Source organism: Erithacus rubecula, assembly GCF_903797595.1.
Source record: "Erithacus rubecula genome assembly, chromosome: 28".
NCBI lineage: Eukaryota > Metazoa > Chordata > Aves > Passeriformes > Muscicapidae > Erithacus > Erithacus rubecula.
This window is the reverse complement of record NC_136680.1, coordinates 4,258,096-4,271,132: the sequence shown is the minus strand read 5'-3', so window position 1 is coordinate 4,271,132 and position 13,037 is coordinate 4,258,096. Positions and strand designations below refer to the sequence as shown.

The window sequence follows — 13,037 nt, the reverse complement described above, 5'->3', positions numbered from 1 at the left end:
TAAATGTATATTTTTAGATATATTTATATAAATTCTAAATTACAAATGAGAGCTGACACCACAGCCCCAGCTCTGTCACTGACCAGAGGGGAGGGAAAGGTGTCATTGCAAAAACAAATCACACAAACCCATCAAAACAAAAGGGACATAATTTCCATGAAGTTTGTGTCATTTCTCTCTTCCCTACTCAGGCCCCAGCCATGAGGTGTTGCAGCCTCAACTCCTTCCCTGCAAAACCCTTCCCAAGTTCTGCATCCCCCCCAAGGCTGCCATGGCCAGAGAATGTGGTGGATTGCAGGGATTCCCTCCCAAAGTCTTGTGGGGTGGGTGCTCAGGAAGCTTTGCCTTGAGATGAGATCCCTCAACCCACTCAGATCCCTTGACCCACCCATCTGTGTGTCCTTGGGGACCTGTCCCACCCCACACCAACACTGGGTGCAGGGAGGAGATGCCTGAGCAGCACAGGAGCCAACACAGTGCAGGTCTGGGAGAGGCTTTTGGAGGAGAAACCTCCAAGGGACCTCAAGGCAGCAAAGCCTGGGGAGAAGGGGATGGGGGAACCCATGTCCAGGGTGGTCAGAGGCAGGTCAGAAAGGAGCCATTTATTCTGGCTGAGCTTGGTGCCTGTGCTTTGTCCTTACCCTTCCCTGGTCAAACGTGGAGCTGTTTTGATCTGCCGTTCCCCAGGAACCTGATCCTGCTCTTTCATCCAAGCCTGCCGAAAAACAGGAAGAACAAAGGTTACTCTTTGCTTTATCAGCAAAGCCTCAAAGGTGTTCTCGTAAAATTAACTCTTCCTTCTACAAACAAAACAATATTTTCATTAATAAACCACTTCCACTTGGCGTGACTGAGCCTCCCCTCTGCCTCCTCACCTTCCCACTGCTGCTGGGAGTTATTCCACACACTTCAAAGCAAATCCCACCACAGCTTGGAAATGGTTCAAAACATGGGACAGTGGGAAGAGGAGAAACAAGTATTTTAACTCCTTTATTCCAGAGAGCACCCACGAACCTCCTTCCCCCAGAGAGCCAAGGTGAGAGGGACTGAAGTCTAAACCAAAACCACATTGTATCCATTAGGATGCTCCAGCAGGACTTGAATTTTGCCAGTGGTGCTGCAAGATCATGGGCAAAACTCTGTTCAGCCTGAGCAGAGTGGAAGAGTTCCCAGAGGCAAATCCTCAGGTGGGAATTGCTGGGGGTGCAGATTACAGTCACCTGTCCAGGGGTGTTCCTTCAGCCCCCCAGGGCTCCCCTGAGGAATGGGGCCATCAGAGCACACCCCCAGCCCTCTCAGCTTTAGCCCTCCCAAGAATTTCCTCAGCAAAACAGGATCCAGCCCAGAGCAGCAGAGGAGCAGGCAGAAGGTTTTGCAATGTTCCTGCAAAGGCTGTGGTGGGAAATCAGCTCCTTTCATCCCCTGCCAAGTGCAGACAGCACCTCCTGGGCTGCACCAGGGACTCAGAGAATCATGGAGAGGTTTGGGCTGGAAGGGACCTCACTCATCCCATCACACCCCTGCCATGGCAGGGACACCTCCCACTGTCCCCAATGTCCAGCCTGGCCTGGGACACTGCCAGGGATCCAGGGGCAGCCACAGCTGCTCTGGGCACCCTGTGCCAGGGCTCCCCACCCTCCCAGGGAACAATTCCTGCCCAATATCCCATCCAGCCCTGCCCTCTGGCACTGGCAGCCATTCCCTGTGTCCAGTCCCTCCATCCCTTGTCCCCAGTCCCTCTCCAGCTCTCCTGGAGCCCCTTCAGTGAGCTGGGAATGTCCATCATGACACAAAAACTCTGGGATGTTGCATCAGCACAGCTCCCACAGTTCCAGCTGATACCCAGCCACAGGGAAGGAACCTTCCCTGGAAAACAGCCTTGACCTGACTGCAGGATCTCCAACTGTGCTGCTGCATCTCCTGCTCCAGTGGGTGACCAGGGGCTGGGAACAGCAGCTGGTGTTCAAAGCAGGTAAATCCAGGGATTTGAGAGGGGCTGGGCAGGGTGGGGGCATCCCTCACCTTTGGGGGGGCTGCACAAACACTTGAACCTTGCTGGGCTGGGCAGGGAGAACTCCAGACCTGCACAAGGTTGAGAGTGAGGATGGCACCAGCCATGGGCAATTCCCAGCCCATGGTCACCCCTGTCCCCCACGGGGGTCCTGGCCACTCTACCATGGATGGCTCCAGGCTGTGCCAGCAGCACTGCCCTGTGCCTCTCTGGGGACCCCTCCTGTGCTGGTTCTGCCAAGGGGGATGGCACCTCCAGGTGCCCCAGGACACCCTTTTGGGAGCAGGGAGCTGAATGGCAGCAAGGACATGGGGGCAGGGGGGGCAGGGCTCACTCCCATTTTGCTTGGCAAAGCTGATTATTATGGCAAACATGCCTCAGATTTGTCTCCTCCGCTCCCCTCACTGTTCATTTAACCAGAAACTTCTTTCAAATTACATCCTTCTATTTCTGTGCCTTTGTGTTAATCATTTCCCCAGAGAATTGGTGTTTAATTGCTGTCTAATTTGCATAATTATGCATATTAATCTCCACACCTAATGAATATTCATAATTCTCATTTAGATTTTGTTTTCTAATCAAAAATTTCCAATGTGATTACTGTGCAGAGCAGGGATAAGCCTCTAATAATACCTTGGATACTAGGGAGAATTACTGCCAATTCTCCCACCTCCTACTTCCTAGAATAAACTTTTGCTTTGCTAATGTGTTTTTCCAAAGCAATTCATCTGCAATCCCTGCAAACCCTGGCAAGGCAGGAGGCAGAAATGCTCCTTTGAGTAATTTTGCTGTCACGGGTGGTTTTACAGCTCCCCAAGGATTGGGGAGAAGACACGTGCAGGATCAGCAGCCTTGGACATCCTTGGAAAAGTGGTTCCTTCAGGCTGGAAAGATGAGGACTGCAGCACCACAGTCTCCAGGACGAACCTCAGAGGCAGAGGGGAAGCCAAAGCATGGGGGTGCAGACCCTCACACCCAGCCCTGCCCCACACAGGATGGGGGTCCTGGGGGTCCTGGCGGTCCTGGGGCACCCTGACCTCCCACAGAGCCCCTGCTCCTGCCACCAACCCACTGACAGCACAGCAGCATCCCCAGGCCACAGTGTGCCTGGAGAGGATGCTCAGGGAGCTCTGGAGGGAGACAGGGTGCCTGAAGTCCAGGGAAATTTTCCCCAGGTTGTTGAGTCTTCCTCCCTTGAGTGTCCCTTCAGATATTCAAGAACTCTTGAGTTGTGCCAAAACAGTCTGGACACAATCCTGTGCCCTGTGCTCTGAGCAGGGAGATGGGACCACATGAGGTCCTTCCAACCTCACCCATTCTGGCATTCTATGCCAAAAGATCTGCAAAATAAAAGCAAATCCTTGCCCAATCTCCCCAAGGAAGGAGGGAGAGGGGACAGTGAGTGGCACAGGGGGCAAAGGCTGAGGGTCACACATGCCCTAGAGAAGGACAAACCCCTGGCACAAGTTGCTGTAGCCTGTGGTACCACCCCATGGCACAGACCCTGGAGAGGGGCCAAAGCCCTGAGGGCTCTCAGTGCCTGCAGGGGATGAGCCACTCATCCAGAGCACAGCCAGATCCCCAACCTCTCCTCAGCCTCTTTGTGACCCCAAATGGGACCACAGCAAACCAGCCCTTGTTTTTTTCAGGAAGAAATTCCTCCCTGGGAGGGTGGGGAGCCCTGGCACAGGGTGCCCTGGATCCCTGGCAGTGTCCCAGGCCAGGCTGGACATTGGGGCTTGGAGCAGCTGGGACAGTGAAGGTGTCCCTGCCATGGCAGGGTGGCACTGGATGGGCTTCAAGGTCCTTCCCAACTCAAACCAGTCTGAGATTTTGTGATTCTATAACCCCGGGGGAAACCCAAAAGGTCTCTTGTACCCTCAGGTAGTTCCTGTGGTTGCCAAGGTGAGGTGAGGTTCCACTCTCCCACCAAAGCAGCAAAAAGCATCCCAAGGTTCTGGAAGCATCTCTGAAGGGCCCATGCCAGCTCTGTCTGATGTCTCCTGGAAAATAAAGTCTTGCACCTTCCCCAGGCAGCAGCCAATGGCTTGAAAGGTGCTAGCAAACATCTCCCTATTTTCAACACCTGCAGGTGTTTTAGGAATTCAGGGATTTCTGGGCTGAAGCCAGGAAAAAGCAGACTGCCCTCTTTCAATGGCTGGCATCTGTCCTACATTCCCTGCCAGCCCACTCTTCCCTCCCTTCATATTCCTAAGGATCTACAGTTTGGCAGCAAATGTCCCCAGTCAGCCCTGCAAAATCCCAGAGTTTGGCCATGGGCAGGTGTGTGTGGAAAAGCTCCCAGCAGCAGGATTTGCTCCACTCACACACAAAAAGCCTCCAGACACGGTGTCACCAACCAGGGTGACACATGCTGGCTCTGGGAGCAGGGACAGCCAGGCTGGGCACCAGGGCAGGGACAGGAAGGGGAAGGACAAGAAGAGAGGGAAGCTGGGGTGGGAAGGACATGGCTGTGCAGCCCCAGGGCTCATCCAAGGGTACCCCAGCAGCTGCAGAGAGGAGCCAGGGGCACAGGGAAGAGCCAGAGGCACCTTGGGGCACCTGGGAAGGTGTTTCCTGACTCTGGGCATTGCCCAGGAGCTGCCACAGGTGAGATGGAGATGCCAGGAGAATGTTCTGGACCCCAACTGCCCCATAATTAAAACACCCACAGTGCTGGCAAAAAAAAAATATTAAATCCAAGTCACCAAAGAGAGATCATGTCCAAAGGGGTACAGAGATGCTGCAAAGGCTGGAGCCCCTCTGCTCTGGGGACAGGCTGGCAGAGCTGGGGGTGCTCACCTGGAGAAGAGAAGGCTCCAGGGAGAGCTCAGAGCCCCTGGCAGGGCCTAAAGGGGCTCCAGGAGAGCTGGAGAGGGACTGGGGACAAGGGATGGAGGGACAGGACACAGGGAATGGCTGCCAGTGCCAGAGGGCAGGGCTGGATGGGATATTGGGCAGGAATTGTTCCCTGGGAGGGTGGGGAGCCCTGGCACAGGGTGCCCAGAGCAGCTGTGGCTGCCCCTGGATCCCTTGGCAGTGCCCCAGACCAGGCTGGACATTGGGGACAGTGAAGGTGTCCCTGCAGGGCAGGGGTGGCACTGGATGTGGGGGTGGCACTGGATGAGCCTTAAGGTTTCTCCAATTTCAAATCATTCTGGGATTTTGTGATTCTGTGAGTGAAAGCTCCCGTGGCACAGAGCTGGATTCTGTCTGAGCTCCATCCTGGCAGGCTTTGCCACCCTTCCAGTGCTCTCCCACTGTGAGGTGTGCAAGTTTTGAAGATGCCCACATGCCCATGCTGCTGGCAGGAGCCAGCTTGATTTTAAAATAACCCCATTTCCCAACTACCCAAGTTAAGGAACACTTTCCAATTGAGAAATGACAAAAATAGGAGCTACCTCCTCTCGCCATTAATGCAGTTATTAAACTGAGTACAGATTAATTGTGCATTTTAATAACCCTGACCATGAATATTCATAACACATTTCTTGCTCATGTTCTAATTAAAACATACTAATAGAATAAGATGTAGCTGTCAGACAGTCATTTTTTTTCCTCACAGTTTTCCTGCCACAGCCAAGAAGAGCTGATAGACAAGAGCTGTCCTAAGCTTCAGCAGGGATAAAAATAATTTAACCACATTTAGGCTCAGAAAAAACATCCTAAGTGCAGCAATGAACCCCAGTAAAGGCTGTGGACAAGTGTCCAGTGACAGAGCAATGAGAGCTGCTCCCATCCAGGAACAGCTTTGGACACACAACAAAGAAAACACAGGAGAGTGATGGGAAAGGGGAACAGTTTTACCTAAAGGAGGACAGATTTACTTCAGATATTGGGGCGAAATTCTCCCCTGGGAGGGTGGGGAGCCCTGGCACAGGGTGCCCAGAGCAGCTGTGGCTGCCCCTGGATCCCTGGCAGTGTCCCAGGCCAGGCTGGACATTGGGGCTGGAGCAGCCTGGGGCAGTGGGGGTGTCCCTGCCATGGCAGGGGTGGCACTGGATGAGCATTAAGGTCCCTCAAACCCAAACCATTCCATGATTTGAGCCTGCAGTGCTGCAGCTTTCCAGCAGTGCATGTTCTCCTCAGGGTACCTATCCCTAGGTGCAGGATTTAAGAGCAAAAACTCTGTATTTGCTTTACAAATGGTATCTGAGAAGGTTCAGGAGCAAAATACCCCATTCTCCATCCCTGCATGTCCTCTGCATCTGGAGAGATGGCTACACATCCCCTGAGCTTTGCTTTGAGCAAAGCAATGTTAGGGACTGAGCTTTAAAAGTCCTTTCATAGAATCCTGGAATATCCTGAGCTGGAAAGGACACACAAAGACCCAACTCCTGGCCCTGCCCCATTCACACAAAGGCCATGGGTTCTGGGGTCCTTGGCTGTGTCCAGGTGGTCAGAGCTGGCTCCAGAGCCACATTCCCTCCCACACCACCACACCCAAGTGCTGTGCTCAGACTGGAGCCTTCAGAGCTCAGGGCTCTGTGCCCAGGTGGGTTTGGGGCTCTGGTTGTTCAAATCAGGGCAGCCTCTCTTGGTGCAATATTTTTGGCTCCTGTGGATGGGAGCTGGAAGGCACAGGCTGGGAACTGAGCAGGAGAGATGTGGGATGGATCACAAACCTGCTCCCTTTAATGCCTTTATATAGAATCCTGGAATAGTCTGGGGTGGAGGGACATTAGAGTCTACCCAGTGCCACCCTGCCCTGGCAGGGACACCCCCACTGTCCCAGGCTGCTCCAGCCCCAATGTCCAGCCTGGCCTGGGACACTGTCAGGGATCCAGGGGCAGCCACAGCTGCTCTGGGCACCCTGTGCCAGGGCTCCCCACCCTCCCAGGGAGGAATTCCTGGGGTTTCTTCCTATCACTGAAAATCTCACAAACACACCTTGTTTTCACTTGGAGGAGGAGGCAGTGAGGGTCCCTCACAGCAGCCCCAGGGGTGACACTGCTGGGGCTCCTGTTCTGCTGGAGCTGTGACTGAGCCAGGCTGAGCCTCTCCCTCCCCCTGGCCTCCACAATCTGCCCTCCCTAATCTGCTTCCAGCAAAATGACTGGGCCAGGCTTTTTTTTTTTTTTTTTTTTTTTTTTTTTTTTTTTTTTTTTTAATTCTATTAAAAATATTTAGGCCAAATCCCTCCTGTGGCTGGAGGAGTTTTGGAAGCAGCTGTGGCTGCCATGAAGGTGCATCTTCCATCCTCATGAGAGATCACACAGTGCCCATGGTGGGGATTTAAGGGCCAGGAGGGAAATTCCAGCTCTGCAGCCACAGCAGTGCCCAAGGGCTTGAGCAGGACAAAGATGTGATGGCAGCTGGGAGTAAAACCCCACAGCCATCAGCTTTTCAAGCTCATGGAATACTTAGATCCATGGAATGGTTTGGCTGGGAAGAAGCCTTAAAGATCATGGTTATTTAACCCAGAGCAGCCCTGGCTCCCCAGCTGCCTCCCTCGGGGTGGGACACACAAGCCAGCACAGGCAGGGAGGGACAGGCAGGGACAGCACAGGCAGGGCCAGCACAGGCAGGGAGGGACAGGCAGGGACAGCACAGGCAGGGAGGGACAGGCAGGGACAGCACAGGCAGGGCCAGCACAGGCAGGGCCAGCACAGGCAGGGAGGGACAGGCAGGGACAGCACAGGCAGGGAGGGACAGGCAGGGACAGCACAGGCAGGGCCAGCACAGGCAGGGAGGGACAGGCAGGGCCAGCACAGGCAGGGCCAGCACAGGCAGGGCCATTGGTGCCACTGCAGTTTGATTTGAAGCAGAGGTGACAGAAGGCTGCTTGATAAACACTTCCAAATTAAGCGGCTTTGTGTGCTAATCGCTCTGGCAATCAGCCCCACAGCAAAATCTCTGCTAAAAGGGATTGGAAATCAATAAAATTAGTCGACTAGTAATTAGCTTTAGTCCCAGGAAAACCAGCAAAGTTGTTTTTCCTGATGAGAGGTGGCTCTACTTGCTGAGGAACAAGTCACCCAGGCACCCCCCAGGAAAGGCTCTGAGGGGCTGGCACAGCCCCTGTGAGGAAAAGGGGGTGCTGGAAGCAGCTCCCAGAATTCCTGTTTATTTACCAGCCCCATCCACCCCCAAATAGGAAAAAACAGCTGTGAGTGGAAGGCAGCCGGGAGCTGTTTACAGGACGTCGATTGTGGAGGGGACCATACAATTTGTTCACTTCCTTTTCCCGCTGCACGACAAAACAATTAAAATCAAAATAAAGGGGGAGGGGGGAATAAAAAATCCACCCTGAACACCTGGAGGGCAGCACGAGGTCCCTGGCAATGCCACCCTGGAGGGCTCTGCTCATGGGGTAGGTCAGAGGATGTTTTGCCCCTTTCCCTGCCTGGAAATTTGAGGTAGGACCAGAACTGACTGGTTGGGACAGTGCAGCTCAGCTGTTCTGCTGCCCTGCAAGTGTCCAAGTCCAGGCTGCATGGGGCTTGGAGCAGCCTGGGATGGTGGAGGGTGTCCCTGCCCATGGAAGGGGGCTGGGATGTCCTGACCTGTCCAAGGACATCGAATGGGCCAGGTGGCATTTCCCTCTGGGCCAGGAGCCCAGCAAGGGCTGGAGCTGTGTCAGGCCTTGGCAGGGAGCTCAGGGAAAGGTTCTTCCCCCCAAGGGTGCTGGCACTGCCCAGGCTCCCCAGGGAATGGTCCCAAGGCTGCCAGAGCTGCAGGAGCATTTGGACACTCTCAGGGATGATCTCTGTGGGTCCTTTCCAGCTCAGGATATTCCAGGACTCCATAAACAGATGCTCTGGACCAGGGGAGCCCAGTGACACCATCCCCCAGAGCAGGCACCCCAAGGGAAGACACACAACAGCACCCACATTAAACTCACAGATCCCTGCACCATTTCTGAGGCAGATTCTGCCCCTTTACCTCTGTGATGATAAATGAACCCAGAACCCACAGCCACAACAGACCCATCCACCCCACACACCCCCCTGATTCAGAGAAACACCTGCTGCTGCTGCCCCATCCCCAAATGTGCACTCAGGGATAATTTTTGACTTCAAAAAGCTGATGCAACCACTTTGGTGATTGCTAATTCCTCTGCTCAGCATCTGCTTGCCATCTCCTGCACTGTATTCCAGTTCAGCAGTTTCTGCACACACACAGATGGGGCTTAGGAAATGTTTGAAGTTGGGGAAAAATAGGAGAAAACCAGAGAAGAGGAGGAAAAATGAACCATTTCCCATTGGCTTTCCAGGAAGGATAACTATGGGGAGAAACTGAACCTACACCAAAACCAAACAAAACCACAAAGAGGGGGAAGAGTCAAAAAAGAACTTGAGCACCTCCTGGTCTTTTGGAAGATGCTCTGGTATCACTGAAACTGCTCCAAAGGACAAGACAGGCCTCAAGGCAGCAGCCAGGTCAGTTTTGGGGGTGCTGGTGTGACATCCCAGAAACAGAATCCTGGACTGTCCTGAGCTGGAAGGGATCCACAAGGATCACTGAGTCCAACTCCTGGCCCTGCTCATGACACACTAACAGCCCCACTATGTGCATAAACAGTAACAATTATATGCTATAATAAATGTACAAACCAGCACAGGGGTGAGGAAGTTTTGGAAAGAACCAACAAAACCCAACCAGCAAATTCAGTCATCATTCACTTTAGACACAAGTCATATTTGCAGGTCTAAAGAAAGGTCCCCACTGGATTTTGGGGAGTGATTTTATGGTAATCAAAATAAAAGCTTGCCTTTAAGTCATCATTAAGGAAATAATGAGTTGGGCCAGCCCAGGTATCATCATGGCCTTGTACAGACTGCACAGGGTGCCCATGGTGGCACTGGGGCACAGCCACCATCCCCTGTTCTAGAACATGGCCAAGGATCTGACCCAGGGTGCCAAGATTCACACCAGTACTGAACTGTTGGGTCGTGCTCCTCCTGAAGGATAGGTCAGACTGGACAGGATGTATTAAACTAAAAAAATGGGGATGGATGGATGAATGGATGGATGGATGGATGGATGGATGGATGGATGGATGGATGGATGGATGGATGGATGGGAGCAGCCCTGGGGAGAAGGATTTGGGGTGTTGGTGGGTGAGAGGCTCAAGCTGCCCCAGCCATGGGCACTGACCCAGAAACCCCCCTGTGCTGGGCTGAGCCCCCAGCGTGGGCAGCAGGGCAGGGGGGGATTCTGCCCCTCTGCCTGCTCAGGTGAGACCCCACCTGCAGAGCTGCCCCAGCCCTGGGCAGCAGCAGCAGGAGGACGTGGAGCTGCTGCAGCCAGTGCAGAGGAACCAGGGAGATGCTGCAAGGGCTGGAGCCCCTCTGCTCTGGGGACAGGCTGGCAGAGCTGGGGGTGCTCACCTGGAGAAGAGAAGGCTCCAGGGAGAGCTCAGAGCCCCTGGCAGGGCCTAAATGGGCTCCAGGAGAGCTGGAGAGGGACTGGGGACAAGGGATGGAGGGACAGGACACAGGGAATGGCTGCCAGTGGCAGAGGGCAGGGCTGGATGGGATATTGGGCAGGAATTGCTCCCAGGGAGGGTGGGGAGCCCTGGCACAGGGTGCCCAGAGCAGCTGTGGCTGCCCCTGGATCCCTGGCAGTGCCCCAGGCCAGGCTGGACATTGGGGCTGGAGCAGCCTGGGACAGTGGGGGGTGTCCCTGCTGTGGCAGGGGTAGCACTGAGGGGCTTTGAGGTCCCTTTCAGCCCAAGCCATTCTGGGATTCTGTGATAAAAATCCAGTGAGAGAGGTGAAGGCAGAGAGGCTTTTGGGCCTCCCAAATGCAGGGAAGATCCTGCTCCCTCCAGCATGAGCCCCAAGAGCAGCAGCCAGTCCCTCTCCCAGCCCCTGGGAGAGCCAGCAAGATGCCACACGGAGAAAGAAAACAAACCTGTGACGACAACCAGAGGGAAGAAAATAAACTTTAAAGCTCAAAACACTTCCCCCAGCTGTAAAAACAAAGGCCAGCAGTGACCAAACACGAGCACAAAGGAGCAGCAGGAGAAGGGGATGGAGGATAACACAGCCAGGGCTTCCTAAAGGTCACGAGCCCGCGGGATGAACCCACCGTGTCCCCTGTCCCCAGCCTCTCCAGGACAAACCTCCCCATGGCCCTCAGCAGCCTCCATCCCAGCCTGACAGCCCTGCAAGAAGCAGGATGTCAAAGAGGGTCCAAGAGACTAAAGTGCAGGGAAATGGACCAAGAATAACACTGGGCTGAGTCAGACCCACAACAGGTGTCAGAGGAGCTGCTTTTCTTCATTGTCCCTCATGTCAGTCGTGCTTTGGAGGGGCAGCTCTGCTCCCTCTGTGTATCTGGAAACACACCCAGTGTGAGGTGTGGGGGACACCACAGCCCTGCAGTGCCATGCAGTGTGACAGGGTGGGTGACAGGGACCGTGGTGGCTGGGAGAGCACAAGGGGAATGTCCCAAAACTATGGAAGCAGCTTGAGATAAACCCAACCCTGCAGAAAAACAAGAGGTGGCCCAGACCCGACCCAGTGGTACCCCCCTTGCAGTGTCACACAGCACAGTGTCTGTCATCACAGAATCATGGAGAGATTTGGGTTGGAAGGGACATAAAAGCCCCTCAGTGCCACCCCTGCCATGGCAGGGACACCCCCACTGTCCCTGGCTGCTCCAGCCCCAATGTCCAGCCTGGCCTGGGGCACTGCCAGGGATCCAGGGGCAGCCACAGCTGCTCTGGGCACCCTGTGCCAGGGCTCCCCACCCTCCCAGGGAACAATTCCTGCCCAATATCCCATCCAGCCCTGCCCTCTGCCACTGGCAGCCATTCCCTGTGTCCTGTCCCTCCACCCCTTGTCCCCAGTCCCTCTCCAGCTCTCCTGGAGCCCCTTTAGGCCCTGCCAGGGGCTCTCAGCTCTCCCTGGAGCCTTCTCTTCTCCAGGTGAGCACCCCCAGCTCTGCCAGCCTGTCCCCAGAGCAGAGGGGCTCCAGCCCTTGCAGCATCTCCCTGGTTCCTCTGCACTGGCTGCAGCAGCTCCACGTCCTCCTGCTGCTGCTGCCCAGGGCTGGGGCAGCTCTGCAGGTGGGGTCTCACCTGAGCAGGCAGAGGGGCAGAATCCCCCCCTGCCCTGCTGCCCACGCTGGGGGCTCAGCCCAGCACAGGGGGGTTTCTGGGTCAGTGCCCATGGCTGGGGCAGCTTGAGCCTCTCACCCACCAACACCCCAAATCCTTCTCCCCAGGGCTGCTCTCCATCCATTCTCCCATAAATGCACAGATAGCCCTGTGGAGAACCTTCCCTGTTTCTGACTCACATGCAATCAACATCAACACATCTGCTACAACAAACATAGAAATTCAGTAGATGCAGGGCTATTCCCAAGACCAGGGGTTATATTTCACTAAACAGAAAGCATCAGGGAGAAGACTGAGTCTAAATCCACATCCTAGTTTTTCCAGGTCATTTATTGTACCACAGAGTTGCACATTCCTGACAGGCACAGACACTCCACACTCACACATGGATTAGTCTCCAAAGGGAGAGAACTCATCGTGCAGAGCAGGAAAGGGAACTCAGCAGCCTGAAGGCTGAAACACGCTGGGTCCCCTGGGACACCCCCAGTGACCTCTCATGCTCCTCGGCCCATGGGGTGTTTTGCACACCCCCATACATGCTCAGAGGAGCTGCAACAACCCCACTCACTCCACTCAGCAGCACCCACCTCTATTTCCGCTCTGATTTGCATCTTTCCAAGTATTGTTTAATTTGCAATGTAAAATCAAATTATAGCCACAGAGATGCAACCGGAACACTGGGGAACAGAAATCATCTCCCACTTGGTTTCCATTACTCACTGAGAAGACAAATGGGGACAGAAGCTTGTTTTCCTACAAGTGACCAAAAAAAACCCCCAGAAGTTTGCCAGAGAGGCATTTGATATCAAACAGGCAGGCAGTGCCAGCTGTGTGTACGTGAGCCCTCCCAGCCCTGCACTGCTGCAGCCCTACAGGTAGGGAGGCCAGGGGCTGTTAAAAATTAGACAAATTAAGGGTGGCTTCCAAATAATGTGGAAATTACTTGGGGAAATGGCC

The 13,037-nt window shown here is 54.4% G+C and overlaps 1 protein-coding gene across 16 annotated transcripts in view; it reads right to left on the bottom strand.

The window, feature by feature from the left end:
- Nucleotides 1-13,037, bottom strand: part of TCF3 (transcription factor 3) — a 77,723-nt gene that overhangs the window by 32,422 nt on the left and 32,264 nt on the right. For all 16 annotated transcript variants that reach the window (XM_079328553.1, XM_079328552.1, XM_079328548.1 and 13 more), the window contains one exon: nucleotides 642-715. In XM_079328553.1, coding sequence (XP_079184679.1) covers nucleotides 642-715 — 74 coding nt within the window. The remainder of the gene's footprint in view (nucleotides 1-641; nucleotides 716-13,037) is intronic.